This window comes from Sus scrofa, chromosome 4, assembly GCF_000003025.6.
Source record: "Sus scrofa isolate TJ Tabasco breed Duroc chromosome 4, Sscrofa11.1, whole genome shotgun sequence".
Lineage (NCBI taxonomy): Eukaryota > Metazoa > Chordata > Mammalia > Artiodactyla > Suidae > Sus > Sus scrofa.
In genome coordinates, this window is record NC_010446.5 from 67,918,656 (window position 1) to 67,935,083 (window position 16,428).

Here is a 16,428-nt window from a genome sequence, read left to right on the forward strand (position 1 = left end):
TTGAGGCCAAGGATAGAACCCACATCCTCATGGACATTATGTCGGGTTCTTAACCCACTAAGCCACAACAGGAACTCCCAAAATGCATTTTTGTTCCAACATTTGAGTTTCTCTTACAGGTTTCAAACTCAGAAGTGTTCAGAGGAAGAAGCACCATGAATAGCTGAGGTTCTGTGATGGGCTGGGCTGCATGTAGACACTTCAAGGATTTGAAGAAATTTAGAGGATCTTGCCCCAGAAAAAAGACAGACATGCTCAATGTTTTACAAATAAAATTTAAGAGATTCAAGATGCCCTATAAATTGTGTAACTATTAAATCATACATTCCAAAATTTTTTGAGATGATATGCCACAACAGCTAGTGACATTGCTGAGTCTTCCTTTTAGTATATCTATAGTCTTCCTGGCTAAAACCTGTAACCGCAATCTAATCATGAGAAAAATATCAGACAAAGTCCAAAGGAGGGACATCTTACAATATACCTAACCAGTGCTTCTCAAAACTCTCAAGGTCCTCAAAAACAAGAAGCAATCTGAGAAACTGTCACAGCCAAGAGGAGCCCAAGGAGACATGACAACTGAATATAATGTGGTGTCCTGGATGGGACAAAAAAAAGGTCATTAGGTAAAAACAAAGAAAAATGGAATAAATAATGGACTTTAGTTAATAATAATGGATGAATATTGGCACATTATTTGGAACAATGTATCATACTAACAAAGATATTACTAAATAGAGCAAAATGATGGTTTGGAAATTCTCCGATCTTTCTCTTCATTCAAAAAAAATTTTTTTTGGTAAATTTTAAACTGTTTTTAAAGAAAATGTTTGTTATTCATAAAGATGGACTCAGTGGCTGGCATTTTTCTCATTTCTCAGTCTTTTGTTCTCTACAGTATTTGACTCTGTTGAACATTCCTTCCTTCTTACATTTTCTTCTCAACAGCTCCCACCCCACTGACCTTTCCTTCTTGATTTTGATTGGTTCATCTTCAAGTACATTCTGAGAAAATAATTCAAAGAATGTGGCAATTAGGACATACCTTGAAGGGTAGGCATTTTTTCAGTAGATTGGTAGATTTGGAGAACAGACAGATGGTTAAGAAACAGATGGGCAAATGTAAAATGGAACCAAGACCACTCTTCATAGAAAAATTTAGAATAAAGAGAAATTGCCATTACTAATTTTAGTTGATCATGCATATTTTTCTACTTTTCAAATACATTTTGAATTTGTGTGTCTATTTGCTTTTTCTTCTTTTGTGTTTCTGGCTTTTTCTTTTTATTGTACTTTGTTGGTTTCTAATCATTTTGCAAGATTTAAATTTTTACTACACCTAACTAACATGTATGTAGAAAAACTCATAAACATTACAGCTCAGTGAATTATTGCAAAATGAACACAGTATGTAACCATTATCCAGGTCAAAAAATCAAACCCTGGAGTTCCCTTCACGGCTCAGCAGTAACAAACCTAACTAGTAACCACGAGGACACAGGTTCAATCCCTGGCCTTGCTCAGTGGGTTAAGGATCTGGTGCTGCTGTGGCTATGGCAAAAGCCAGCAGCTGCAGCTCCGATTCAATCCCTAGCCTGGGAACTTCCATATGCAGTGGGTGTGGTCCTAAAAAGACTCCCCCCCCCAAAAAAAAAATCAAACGCTGTCAATAGCCAGAAGCTTCCCATTTGGCCTATACTGGAAACTACTCATCCCCAACCTGCCTCAAAGGTAACCACTACTTCAATCTGCAGTAACACAGGTAAGTCTTGCCTTTTCTCGAATTTTGTGTAATTAGAATCTCACAAAGTCATCTCTACCTGACCTCTTTCACTCTAAATTGTATAATTTGTGTTAATTTGCATTCATGTTGTGGCATTCAGCACAGGTTTCATACTTTTGTTGCTGTGCAGAAAGCTGCATTCCACAGACATACCACAACTATCTGCTCTCTCAGTGACATTCAGATTATAAACAATGGGGAGTTCCCGTCGTGGCGCAGTGGTTAACGAATCCGACTAGGAACCATGAGGTTGCGGGTTCGGTCCCTGCCCTTGCTCAGTGGGTTAAGGATCCGGCGTTGCCGTGAGCTGTGGTGTAGGTTGCAGACGCGGCTTGGATCCTGCGTTGCTGTGGCTCTGGCATAGGCCTGTGGCTACAGCTCCGATTCAACCCCTAGCCTGGGAATCTCCATATGCCGCGGGAGCGGCCCAAGAAATAGCAACAACAACAACAACAACAAAAAAAGACAAAAAAGGACAAAAAAAAAAAAACAAAACAAAACAAAAAAAAACAGATTATAAACAATGGATACTCATGCATATTCCGGCACAGGCCTTGCCTAGTACATATGTGCATGCACTCCTGGTGGTGCACAGCTTGGAGGAGAATCAATGCATCACAGGTAATGTATATATTCTGCTTCAATAATTAACACTAGATTTTTACAACATAAAAAGTGTTGTTTTTTTTTTTTTCTTTTTAGGGCCACACCTGAGGCATATGGAAGTTACTGGGCTAAGGGTTGAATTTGAGATGCAGCTGCTGCCCTACACCACAGCCCAGCAACACTGGATCTGAGACACATCTGTAACCTACGCTGCAGCTTGCAGCAGCACCAGATCCTTAACCCACTGAGCAAGGCCAGGGATCAAATCCACATCCTCAGGGACACTATGTCGGTTCTTAACCATTGGGCTACAACAGGAATTCCCAGATGTGTAAAAACTCTATACAGAATGCTATAAAACATGATTGAGAAAAGTTAAAGATGAATTAACAAAGGGTCATACTAAGGTCATGGATTGGAAGACTCAATATTGTTAAGACGGCAATTCTCCCTAAATTGATCCACAGATTCAATGCAATCCCAATCGAAATCCAAGATAACTTGTGGAACTTAACATGGTAATTCTAAAATTTATACTGATATGCAAAAGAGCTAAGAACAGTCTCTTGATGAGAAAAAGAAGGGATGACTTGTTCTTTTGAAGATCAGCTGTATTTTCTAGACAATGTCATATGGGTGAAAGGACAGACAATAGACTAGTGAGACAAAATACAAAATCTAGAAACAGAAATATAAAACATAAAATCTAGAAAGAGATCCATTCACATATGGACACTGAATAATGATGGAGGTTACCCTCCAGAGCAGTAGGGAAAGAATAGTCTTTTTAATAAATTGTGTAGGATCAAGAGTTTCTGTCATGGCACAGTGGAAATGAATCCGACTAGGAACCATGAGGTTTTGAGTTTGATCCCTGGGCTCTCTCAGTGGGTTAAGGATCCGGCGTTGCTGTGAGCTGTGGTGTAGGACGCAGACGCGGCTCGGATCTGGCGTTACTGTGGCTGTGGCACAGGACAGTGGCAACAGCTCTGATTAGACCCCTACCCTGGGAACCTCCATGTGCCTTGGGTGCAGCCCTAAAAAGATAAAAGACAAAAAACAAACAAACAAACAAAAAATTGTGTGGGATCAATCGAATATCCATGGGGGGAAAAAAAGAACTCTGATCCTATGCCTCATATTGCATGCAAGAAAAAATTCCCAACAGACTCTAGATCTAAACATAAAGTTTTCAAAAGCTAATGCTTTTTGGTTTTAACAACAGACTATCTCTAACATTCCAACAGACTGCAAGCATTTTGAGAGCAAGTTCCATTTCTAAATCTCTATTGCTTAGATTAGCACAATGCCCAGCATGTAGCAGGTGGCAAATGTATGTTTGCTGAATTAATGAACACACATGGGTTTAATTTTATGGTCACAGTTTCTGGTCTCTAGGGAACTCAGAAAACAAACTAGATCTAGATACCGAAAGCTATGAATATAGCACAGTATAATTAAACACATACATATTTATTTTTACTACAGATTGAAGTATAATGCAAAAAAGAACTTAAATATATTTGATGATTCTGATACCTCCATCTATGCTACTTCTGGCCTTAAGGATTCTTGTTCCTTGGTATGGCCACACTGTCAAGCTATGTGATTCACCTGATGTTCACTGTATGAAGAGAGACAGGGCCCTCAAACCCCCTTTCCTTCTCCAACTACTACACAGCTGCTCACTGTTGTCTTTCTGGCCTCAACTTAAACAGCAACTCTTCAAAGAAGCCATCCTTGACCAATCCATCTAAGCACAGGAGATTTTTTTTGCCCCCACTGCCTCTTGTCCTCTGTCTCCTCACTCTAGTCATCATTTCCTTCACAGCTCCATCAGGATGTATAACTGCTTACCTGACAGCATGTTTTTAATTGATGATTTCCCCAACTAAGTTGTAAATATCACAGAGATGAGAACTAGGTCATTTTTGTTCAATACCATCCAACCAAGGCCCAGATCATTGCTTGGCACACAGGTGCTCAACAAATACTTCTTGAATAAATAAATGTTAGGTTAGAATCTGAGTGGATGCCTTATATCCCTAATTATTTTATCAGTACTTTGAAGGTAGAGGAAGCATCTTAACTCCATAGCCTGCAACCAACAAGCCCTGGGGTCTCATGTATATAAAGCAATCCTTAAGTACTTATTTACTGAATGAGAAAATAAAAACACTCATACCTTGCCAAAGCTGCCTTTTCCAATAACTTTTAAGAAATCAAAGTCTGTTGGTTTGGCACTGAAATAAATGAATAATGATAAGAATTAGCCTCCTAAAAACTGGAAAGATGTCAACTTTTCAACATTTTTTAGCACCTCATTCTTCAATAAATAAATGCTGGGTACACTTTAGCATAACTCCAGCTTTCACAAGGGTGGTATTTCATCTTTAATATAAAATTATGAATAGTAATAATAATCTACTTTCTGATTAGCCAAGACATTTTGCAATTTTATTTAAGCCTTGTTAAGCTGAAGAAGGACTTCAATAATCGTCTCTTTGGGAGAAAAGGATATCTCCACATCTGATCTATCATTTTTTAACTCAGTGTAACAAGCCACTTTTATTAACCATAAACCTCACCAATGTTGTTAATAAGGAAACTGAACACCTATATAAATTAGTGCTACATTCCAAAGACTATCTAGTCTGGCAATTATTCTGAAAAGGAAGTTACTAGCCAGAATACCTAGTAAAGTCACTAAGAAAATTTCCTGAAGGAGAAAAGTCATCACACTGTTTTCCATACATATGTTAAAGACAAAAGAACTCTGCTTATTCTCATCAATGGTAATGTAGAAAAGCCAGGAGAAGAGAAGGCAAAGGAATACTAAGGCTGTCCTTTTATTTACATTAATCTTCGGTTAAAAACAGCATTGAGGAGTTCCCACCGTGGCACAGTGGTTAACGAATCCGACTAGGAACCATGAGGTTGCGGGTTCGGTCCCTGCCCTTGCTCAGTGGGTTAAGGATCCGGCGTTGCCGTGAGCTGTGGTGTAGGTTGCAGACGCGGCTAGGATCCCACGTTGCTGTGGCTCTGGCGTAGGCCAGTGGCTACAGCTCTGATTGGACTCCTAGCCTTGGAACCTCCATATGCCACGGGAGCGGCCCAAAGAAATAGCAAAAAGACAAAAAACAAAACAAAACAAAAAAAATAGCATTGACTGTATCCCGGCAAAGGCACATGAATGCAAAAAGTTGATTATAAGCAGCTGGAAGAGCTGTCTTCTTTAATACCGTATGAATTCCTAAGTTGTACTAGAGAAAATGAAATGACTTCGTTCAGATTTTAAATGTGCTTCAATTCATTATTAAAAGAAATAGTCAATTCAAACATGAGAGTAACACTAGGTCTGGGTTAAATAATAATAATTCAAGATTAGGGAAATAAACAGTTAACTAAGTTTAGATGTTTTTCTTCTTCAAGAACCTGCTCTTTAGACTAGTTATTCAGTTCTTTATCAATATGCTGAAATACTGAAATAATTTTTTGAACAGATGTAATAATGTAAAAAACATGCAAATCCTTCAAACATACTAAACATACCAACCGAGGCCATATCCAAGGCCCACTGTTAACTGTTGGTGATGAACCCTAAATGAAACCAATTTTCTCTCTCTCTCTCTTTTTTTTTTTTTTTTTTTTTGGCTGAATCTGTGGCATGCAACAGTTCCCAGGCCATGGATAAGCAATGAGATCCTGCTGTATAGCACAGGGAACTATATCTAGTCACTTGTGATGGAAGATGATGGAAGATAATGTGAGAAAAAGAATATATATATGTGTGACTGGGTCATTTTGCTGTACAGTAGAAATTGACAGAGCACTGTAAATCAACTGTAACAGAAAAAATAAAAATCATTTTAAAAAAGTTCCCAGGCCAGAGATCAAACCCATGTCACAGCATCAACCTGAGACACTGCAGTGACAGCACCGGATTCTTAACCCACTGCCCCAGAGGAGAACTCTGAAGGCAATTTTCCATTTTGTGCTGCCTGACAAACTCACTGCAATGATAATAGAAAAGATGTTCAAAACTAAACTCCTTCTTCCAGTTACCATCCTATTTCTTTGCTTTCCTTTGCAGCAAAGCACTTCAAGTACATTGTCTAAACTCACTCTCTACACCTGCTAACCTCTTCTCTAGTTCCCTCTTGAACCCTTTCCTGTCACACCTGTACCCACCCCACCATGGAAACTTCCTACAAAGGTCACCAATGACTTATCAAATCCAGTGGTCAATTCTCAATCTTCATCTTACCTGCCCTACCAGCAACATCGACAGGGTTTTTTTACTGCCTTTCTTTACCTGCTTTTGCGACACCACATTCCTGGTTTTCCTATTTTACTATTCCTTCTTTAAGGAGTCTCCAGTAGCATTTCTCCTATCTGTCTAGACTCATTCTCTAAGTGGACCAAAAAGGCAAGGGAAGCATGGTATCTGAGATTAAAGATAGACTACTTTAGAATTAATCCAGTAAGTCTGGAAGGGCAATTACAAGGAAGGAGTCACACTATACTTCTCCTCCAACCCAGAGCAGACATCACTCTCTGTCAGGGCTCTCCTCAAACTGAGCCAAGCAGCAGCCCTGGCCTCCTTCTTTGTATTCCAATGAATTGGTGGAGCTGACACTTGAGATGAAGGCTACACTTGCCACTCCTGGCGTTCCTTAGAATGTTTCCCCTGTGTTCAAGTAATGATGGGACTATGGGAGAAACTGGATAAAGAAAGTTCAATAGCCTTTCAAATGCTAATGTCCATCAAGACGCATCCTGAACAAGCTGACAAATAACTAGGGTTGTACCAATGACACCGAGCACCAGGAGAATACCAATTAGGCCTGCAGGGATGCTACTGCGAGAGTAATTCCCAAGTACCTCCCAGGACTTACAGTCCCCTGGGAAAGATGGTCTCTTGATCTTCTGCGTGAGGGTGCACAGGCACACACACACATCAGGAAAGCAACACTGGCAAAATAGCAGAACCCAACCAACAACCTGTGGATTAAAATCTCCTCAGAGCTCTACTAAGACAAAGAGGAGCTAGAGCAGTATATTAGGCAAGCACATGACAGTACTATATTCGCTGTTAACTACAGTTCTATCTCACAGGCTTCCAGCTAAACTGGTACGATTATGCACATCTGCACATCCACAAAAAGTATCCTCCTCAAATCCAGTTAGCTTGAAACAAATTAAACCTACTGAGGATTTCCAGATGGTCCCAGGTTGATGTTCTGTGAGGTAGAGTGTAGCTGTTGGGAGGTAAAAAAAAAAAAAAAAAAAGAATTTAACATTCTTACTGGAGCTTCAATGGTTATCAATCAATGGATATTTCTGAAATAAAATATACATAACTGGGCCACAGACAATTTCTTATTTGCCATGTAAAAAAACCCTGAAGCCCTGATTTTTAATAAATGCATAGGCTTTTGGAAAAATACACAATAAATATAAATAAGCATGTTGAAGATAAATTTCAAGAGCAGTTGTAAGGGAAAAGGTAAGGCAGAAGTCAAGCTTAAAGTTGGCAAATGAATGAAGTACACCGGGAAGTTCCTTGGAAGAGGTAGGCAATAAAAACACGATTTAAGAGGGATCATTTTTACATTAAAAAATTGGTTTAAAATAGCTTTTATTTTATTTTAATTTTCAAATACTTTTTTTTCTTTTTAGGGCCTCACCCTTGGCGTATGGAAGTTCTCAGGCTAGGGGTTGGATCAGAGCTGCAGCTGATGGCCTACCCCCACAGCCACAGCCACACCAGATCGGAGCCACATTTGCAACCTATGCTGCAGCTTGTGGCAACGCTGGATCCTTAACCCACTGAGAGAGGCCAGGTATTGAACCTGCATCCTCATGGCTACTAGTCAGGTTCTTAACCTGCTGAGCTCAATGGGAATGCCTCGAATACTTTTTAATAAGCTACCATTAATGATAGAAAATGATCATATGATGATAAAGACTGCAAATGCTGGACTGAAGTTTTAATTTGAGGGGAGGTAGATTTATTTCTAAGCTTATTTGTAATTCCACCATTGCGGTAGTATTGTAATTTTAGATAGGCTTTTTTCTTAACAACACTTCAAGTAAATTTAATCTGTTATTAACTTAAAAGCTAATCTTTACTCACCTAGTGTACCATAAACTAATTAAAAATTCTAGCACACTAATAATTAGCTAGAAATTTAACTCAAAATCCTCAAAGATTAATCTAATGATCCTTTTATAGTGAGTATTTTTCACAAAAGCCAAATGTGAGTTAACTGTTTCACATAAACTCACTTGGAAATTCTTTATACATTCAGAGAATTAGAGATGTCTCAAATATGCAAACTTTTACTAAAGCTCTATATAATTACATTTCATATGAGCTATAGATATGAAACAAGCTTTTAAAAACTTCTCTTTAATCAGAATCTACATTTTTTTATCTAAGCATTTTTTTTTTTTGCTTTTTATGGCTGCACCCAGAGCATATGGAAGTTCCCAGGCTGGGGGTAGACGGAGCTACAGCTGCCAGCCTACAGCACAGCCACAACAATGCAGGATCCAAGCTGCATCTGTGACCTGCACCACAGTTCACAGCAATGCCAGATCCCCTACCCACTAAGCAAGGCCAGGGATCCAACCTGCATCCTCATGGATACTAGTCAGACTCGTTTCTGCTGCACCAACAATGGGAACTTCTCTAAGCAGTTTCTTATGAGACATACATATTCCCACTTAAATTCATGTGAAACCTACCATCTTCAGAATACAAGTTGTTTTTTTTTTAAAATAAAAGGCCAACGATCTTAAGTACAATACATTTCTTATGAAATAACGTTGGCATCAGCTTTTCAGTGACAAACAAATGTACTTCTTACTAATATCTTTATATGAAAACTCTTCATATAATAAATTTTCAATCCCAAGACAGAAATATAAGGAAGTGTAATAGTCTAGCTCAAGACAAAAACAAATGTATAAACATTCTAGTTCATTAGATGAGGTTTGTCCTGTTGTGGCATAACTTTAATACGAAGTAAGCTTCCCCCATCTCAGTTTTTCTGAGATACAACCGACATACTGCACTGTATAAGTTTCAGATATACGGCATAATGATTTGACTTACATATATCATGATTATGTTTAAGTACCATAGTATTCCACACAATCTGATAACAAGTTGTAATTTCAATGAACTTATTCTTTTAATAAGTTTTTAATAAAATAAAAAATAAAAGGGATACATTTCACAGATATTTTAATTAAAAAATAAAAGTTACAACTGTTAGATGAAGTATGCCTTTCTCTTTTTTAAAGAGTTTTTTTTTTTTTTTTTATCAATAATTTAAAACCGCAAGAGTTGCTGGTCCAAGTTCCAGATTTTATGGATGAAACAAGAAACAAAATTTAGTGGCAGAACAGGAGCCAGAAATTTCTAGGCTGGCTTCTAGAATCTTAAACAATATTCTTGAATTCTTAAGTCTAAGAATTTCTTAATCTGTCTTTTTTCTTCAAAGAGCATTCCCCTATAGCAAGTCAAGACATTCTTTACATGATCTAAACTTACATACTCTCAACATGATTAATAAAAAAACATGGAAAATCATGGTTACATAAATTTTACTCTTAAAAATATTTCTGAATGGTTTCATCTTTTTCAATTAAAAATATATACTCTTAATTGGAAAAATCTGAAAAGTAGTAGGAAGATGTTTTTAAAAATCCATGAGCTTACTGACAGATGATTTTACAAATATTTATAGCACTTTCATGGTCTTTCCATAACTTCTAAAAACTGTGATCACATTGTATAAATCTGCATAAAAATTTTATACCCCAGATTTCCCTTCGTGGTGCAGTGGTTAACGGATCCGACTAGGAACCATGAGGTTTCTGGTTTGATCCCTGCCCTCGCTCAGTGGGTTAAGGATCCGGCATTGCCGTGAGCTGTTGGGTAGGTCGCAGATGCGGCTCGGATCCCAAGTTGCTGTGGCTCTGGCGTAGGCCAGCGGCTACAGCTCCGATTAGACCCCTAGCCTGGGAACCTCCCTATGCCGTGTGAAGCGGCCCTAGAAAAGGCAAAAAGACAAAAACAAAAATAAAAAAAATTTTATACCCTGATTTAATAGTATGTCAAGACCTAAAATATTAGCATCTTTAGGAATACTTTTAAAATGTACAATATATAGAGACAACTACTATTTTCAATGAATATTTAAAAGGATCCTAACTTCTCAGTATAAATCATACTAAAATGAACATCTTCATTTTTTCCTGTGTGGAGGATTATTTCATTTGCATTGACTCCTGAGTAACATGATTTTCATGTTTGATACATACTGCCAAATTTGCTTTCCAAAAGAGTTGCATAAAACTGTAACACCAGTAATACCCAAGGATGCTCATCTTACCTTACCCTTATTAGTCCTGGTGTATTTTATTTACATTTTTGTTAATTTGGTAGAGAAAAAAAATCTCTCATTTAAAAGTTTCATTTGCTAATGGCAACAAGGTTGAACATTTCCCCACACATTTGTTAACTAAGAACATCTCTTCATCTCTCTTTTCCTTTCACCTCCTCAGTCTTAAATACCATTGTTTTCAAAAATCCATTTGTAGGAGCTTTTTTTTTTTTTTTTTTTAACATACACATTATTCCTTCTTCTGCTTTATTTGTTACATGTTTTCCCAGCTTGTGGTTTCTCTTTTGACCAATAGCACAGATACAAAATTAAAATATTCTTTTACATTGTCCTAGGAGCAACTATGTCATAGATGTGAGAGTTAAATCTGTTCACTTAAGTAAGAATCCTTTTAGAGTGTCAGAGAAAGAAAATAACTACTTTCTAGCAGTCACATCTATTTTTCAAATGAAGATTTTTAGCTGTGGGACAGTAATGTTTCAAGGCCTGACATTATCTTTTAAATCACAAAAACATAAATGTAACAAAATTAAAAGACATTATGAAAAAAAATGTACAACACCTCTGATTTTTATGTATATAGTTAACAATAGTATTAATCAATTTTGAATTATAAAGGCATTATCATATTTATATAACATTTGTAATTATACTTTTAATTGCTACATAATAATCCTTTGAGTTAATTACTATAATTTATGTTTCTAAACATAACTTTCTAAAGTATATGTTGAAAATATCTTCATAAGCAGGCACAAGCTTATTATATTTATCACAATTAATTAAAAAAGAATATAATATTCTGTTCTTTATTAAGAACGTGATTATGTGCATATAACTACAACAACAGAAGCTCGTTGATGCCAACCAGCACATGTGTACTGACTGCTCTACATATCAAAACCTGACAACTCAAAAGAAGAGGAATGTTTTCTGGCTGAAAAGGGATTTCCTGCTGGCCAAAATTCAAAACGATAGTTTCAAGTACGGTGATGATGATGAAGATAGACGATGATTAAAAACTAAGGAGGTAAAGTGAAGAAAGCAAAACACAAACTTTATAATCTACATAATTAGATAATTTTTAAAATTTCCATATATTAAGAGATTAGAAAGGGAATCATTAAAATGTCAAAAATTACTGGTTATGGTTGATGGTAATATGGGTAAGACTTCTAAATTACTATTTTTCAAAATATCTATATTACTTTTTACTATGAAAAAGTACTCATTTTATAAATTTTATAAGAAACAGTAATCAGTAAGAAGTGTACACATTTGTTTTAAAGAATTTGAAAGAGTAGAAAATCTACAATGGATGAAATTACTGTGTTTTAAGTAAATGTCCTAAAGTGGCCAATAATTTCATCTTTGGGGAATGGTATTTTTTTCTGCTAAAAAATACAATTCCTCTTACTACCTTCTGAGTACTTCTTTCATCCTCATCTTCAGATGGATCTGACTGATGTTTTGGACTGTCCATTTGAAGGAATGCTCTGACATCTGGACTAAAAACAAAAATTAACTTTATTATGACTTTGCATTTCTACAGCTTTTCTCCCTGTAAACATGAAAATAAAAGTAACTATAGTAGAATTTGTAGTAAGAAAGCCAAACAAAATCCATTAATAATCATTATTAAGAAAGGAATAAGCAAATTAATTTTAAAAAATAGGGAATCTAATAAGCAAATGGGCAAAGGCATAAACAGTTCATAAAAGAGAAAACTCAAATGGTATATAAGGAAATTTATGAAGATACCAAACTTCATTAATAATCAGAAAAATACAAATTAAAACAATGAGCAATCACTTTACGTCCACTAGTCAGGAAAATTTAGAAGAACACATAACACCAAAAGTTGGTAGGGATATAAGGAAAGGAACACCCTCACGTATTGCTGGTGAGAATGTAAAATGAACCAACTTTTCTGAAAAGCAATGTGGCAATATTTGGTTAAGCTGAGTATCCATTTTCCCTGGGGCCAGAAATTCCAATTCTAAGAATAAACCACAGAAAATACTATGTACAGGTTCAGTGAAAGACATGTAACTAGGATACTGATTGCAATATTCTCTAAAGTTGTGAATCAGAAGCAAAACAGCCAGTAACCACTAGGGAAATGAGTAAGCAAGCTACGGTAACTGCCTGCAGAGAGTACCAGTCAACAGTCAGCAGTCAGAAATGAGGAAACACAGCACAGCAAAGTTTATGCAGATATGTTAAACACTCACACAAAGCAACAGTTGATAAACTAGTAGCCAAAGACATATAACAAACACATTGAATTGGGCATCAACAGTGGGGAAAGAAGAAATAAGAAAAAAAATGGTCTAAAATAAAAGATGGGCTTTGCATGAACCAATGACAATCCTGAGGAATGATTAAATCTCCACATCTAAGGCACCTCTTCCCAAATTGTTCTTTTTTTTTGCGGGGGGGGGGGTCTTTTTAAAAAGTTGATGTGTTAATCCAAAACTCTTAATTTCTCTCTCCCTCCCACTGCTACCCCGTCCCCTGCTGTTTTCCCTTTTGGTAATGATAAGTTTGTTTTCAATGTCTGATTCTATTTCTGTTTTGTAAATATGCTTATTTGTATCATTTTTTTTAGACTCCACATATAAATGATATTTGTCTTCCCCTGCGTGACTTCACTTAAATATGATAATCTCTAGGCCCCTATCACTGCAGATGGCATTCATTCTTTTTTATGGCTGAGTAACATTCCATTGTATATAGGTACAACTTCCTTATCCATTCCTGTTGATGGACATTTAGGTTGCTTCCATGACTTGGTTATGGTAAATAATGCTGTTATGAACATTGGGGTGCATGCATCTTTTGGAATTAGGGCTTTCTCAGGATATATGCCCAGGAGTGGGATTGCAGGATCACATGATAACTCTAAGTTTAGTTTTTTTTAAGGAACCTCCATAGTGTTTGGGATTAACAGATACACACTAGTATATATAAACAAGGACCAACTGCACAGCAGAGGGAACTGTATTCAGTATCTTATAAAAATCTATAATGGAAAAGAATCTGAAAAAGAATATGTGTGTGTGTGTGTGTGTGTGTGTGTATAAAACTGAATCACTTCACTGTACACCTAAAACTAACACAATACTGCAAATTAACTATACTTCAATTTAAAAAAAGTTTAAAAAGTTGAGATATAATTGACATATAACATTAGTTCCAGATGTATAACATAATGCTTCAATACTTGTATATATTGTGTAATGACCACCACACATACACATTTTTTACCCATTTTTTTGATTGTGTGATAAGAACTTTTAATCTACTCTCTCAGCTAGTTGTAAACATGTGACACACATTATTAACTATAGTCACCATGCTATACAGTTACATCCCATGACATTTATTTTATAACTGAAAGTTCGTACCTTTTGACAACCTTCATCCATTTCACCTACCCCCTACCTCTGGCAACCACCAATGTGTTCTCCGTATCAATGACTACAAATTTGGGTTTCTGAAAGATTTCACACTTAAGTGAATTCACATGGTATTCATCTTTCTCTAACTTAGTTCACTTAGCACAGTGCCCTCCATGGCCATCCATGTTGTCATAAATGGCAAGACTTCCAAACTGTTCATAATAATTAAATACAAATAATATACACTCATTTTAAAAAATTGAGAAAGATGAAAAATAATTTTTAAAGGGGAGAGGCTGGTGGAAACATGAAAGGGTACAACCACTGTGGAAAGCAGGCAATTCCTTGAAAAGCTGAACACAGCTACTGTATGACCCAGCAATTCCACTCCTAAGTATATACCCAAAAGAAATAAAAATACATATTCACACAAAAACTCACAAACATATATTCACAGCAGCATTATTCATAATAGCCAAAAAGTGAAAACAACCCAAATGTCAATTCAAATGATAAACAGATAAACAAAATGTGGCGTATTCATGTAATGGAATATTATTCAACCATGAAAAGGAACAAAATACTGCTACACGTTACAATATGAATGAACTTAAAAAACATTATGCTAAATGAACAAAGGAAGATTTTTAAAAGGTCATATATATGATTCCATTTATATGAAATACCCCTAATAGGTAAATCCATAAAAATATAAAGTAGATTAATGGTTGCCAAGGGTTGGGTGAAAGGAGAGATTAGAAAATCGTTACTTTCTGGAGTGATGTTACTGTTAGTTTAGACTTGGGGTGATAGAATAAGATAATGATGATTGTACAGCATTGCAACTATACTAAAAACCACTGAACTGTAGACTTTAAAAAGATAAAACTGTAGACTAAAAATTTACATTATGTGAGTTTTATTTAAAAAAAAGTTTTAAGGGGGGGTGAGAGTCTTCATTCTTAACACACAGAGGCAACTACTATTTACTTTTGGTCAATTATATTTGGGTCTTTTTCTCTGCATAGTTAAATGAACGCTTTATTTCAAGTATTTTATTTTACTGTTCTTAAAACCTACAAATTACATCAAAAGGACTTCACCATGTTGTTAAAAATATTTTGTTATCAGTTTTGAAAGGTGTATGATATTGTATTAATATGGATACACTAAAAGTTACTCAATGATTCTTTCACTTTAGAGTATGTATATATATGTATATATATGGCTTCCAACTTTTGACTGTACAATTTTCACTAGTATAAATAATGTTGCAGTAGACAAACATTGTGTACACTAGAACTGCACTTATGATTTTCACTACAGATTTTAAAAAAATATTTGGTTTGAATTATAAACCATTTTTAGGCTCTAAGTAGTTTGCTTAGCTAATTTCCAGGGAGGTTATGCCAATTTCTACTCTCTCTCCTAACAAGACATGAACATCCTGAAGACTCTCTTCACCCCCAATTAAACAATTGGTTTATATTAGCACCCTCATAGTTCAATATGTGAAAAATTTTAAAGAGAGGGAACTCAATTATATTAGTAATTAGTGAAATGCAAATTAAAGCAACAGTAAGATACACTCACTGGAACTGAAAATTCTAGTTTTGAAATTAGAACTACAGGAGCTCCTGTTGTGGCTCAGTGGTTAACGAATCCGACTAGGAACCATGAGGTTGCGGGTTCAATCCCTGGCCTTGCTCAGTGGGTTAAGGATCCAGTGTTGCTGTGAGCTGTGGTGTAGGTTGCAGACATGGCTCAGATCCCTCGTTGCTGTGGTTGTGGTGTAGGCCGGCAGCTACAGCTCTGATTAGACCCCTAGCCTGGGAACCTCCTGTGCCATGGGAGCAGCCCTAAAAAAGACAAACAGACAAACAACAACAACAACAACAAAAACAGAAATTAGAACTAGAATTTCTACTTTGAATTGGAATTTGATACTCTAAAGTTGAAAAGACTAAGTATACTAAGTGTTGGTGAAGTGAGCAATGTATTCTCACTTGGTGAGAATGTAAATGCCAACTGTAGGAGTGTAAACTGGTACAGTCACTTTGGAAAGCTATCTAGCATTATCCACTAAGGTTACATATATACATACATATACATATACTACAACCCGAAGTTCTCTTCTTCTGGGTATACATCAGAAATGCTTGCACATGTGCAAGGAAAGATATGTGAATGTCAACATTACTCATTACAGACAGAA

General features: G+C 36.2%; 1 protein-coding gene across 6 annotated transcripts in view; it reads right to left on the reverse strand.

The window, feature by feature from the left end:
• LOC100521447 (serine/threonine-protein kinase Sgk3) overlaps positions 1–16,428 on the reverse strand; it is a 173,846-nt gene that overhangs the window by 19,409 nt on the left and 138,009 nt on the right. For all 6 annotated transcript variants that reach the window (XM_021089284.1, XM_021089280.1, XM_021089285.1 and 3 more), the window contains 3 exons: positions 12,230–12,317; positions 7,601–7,650; positions 4,575–4,632 (listed from right to left, as the gene is read on the reverse strand). In XM_021089284.1, the coding sequence (XP_020944943.1) occupies positions 4,575–4,632; positions 7,601–7,650; positions 12,230–12,317 (196 nt within the window). The remainder of the gene's footprint in view (positions 1–4,574; positions 4,633–7,600; positions 7,651–12,229; positions 12,318–16,428) is intronic.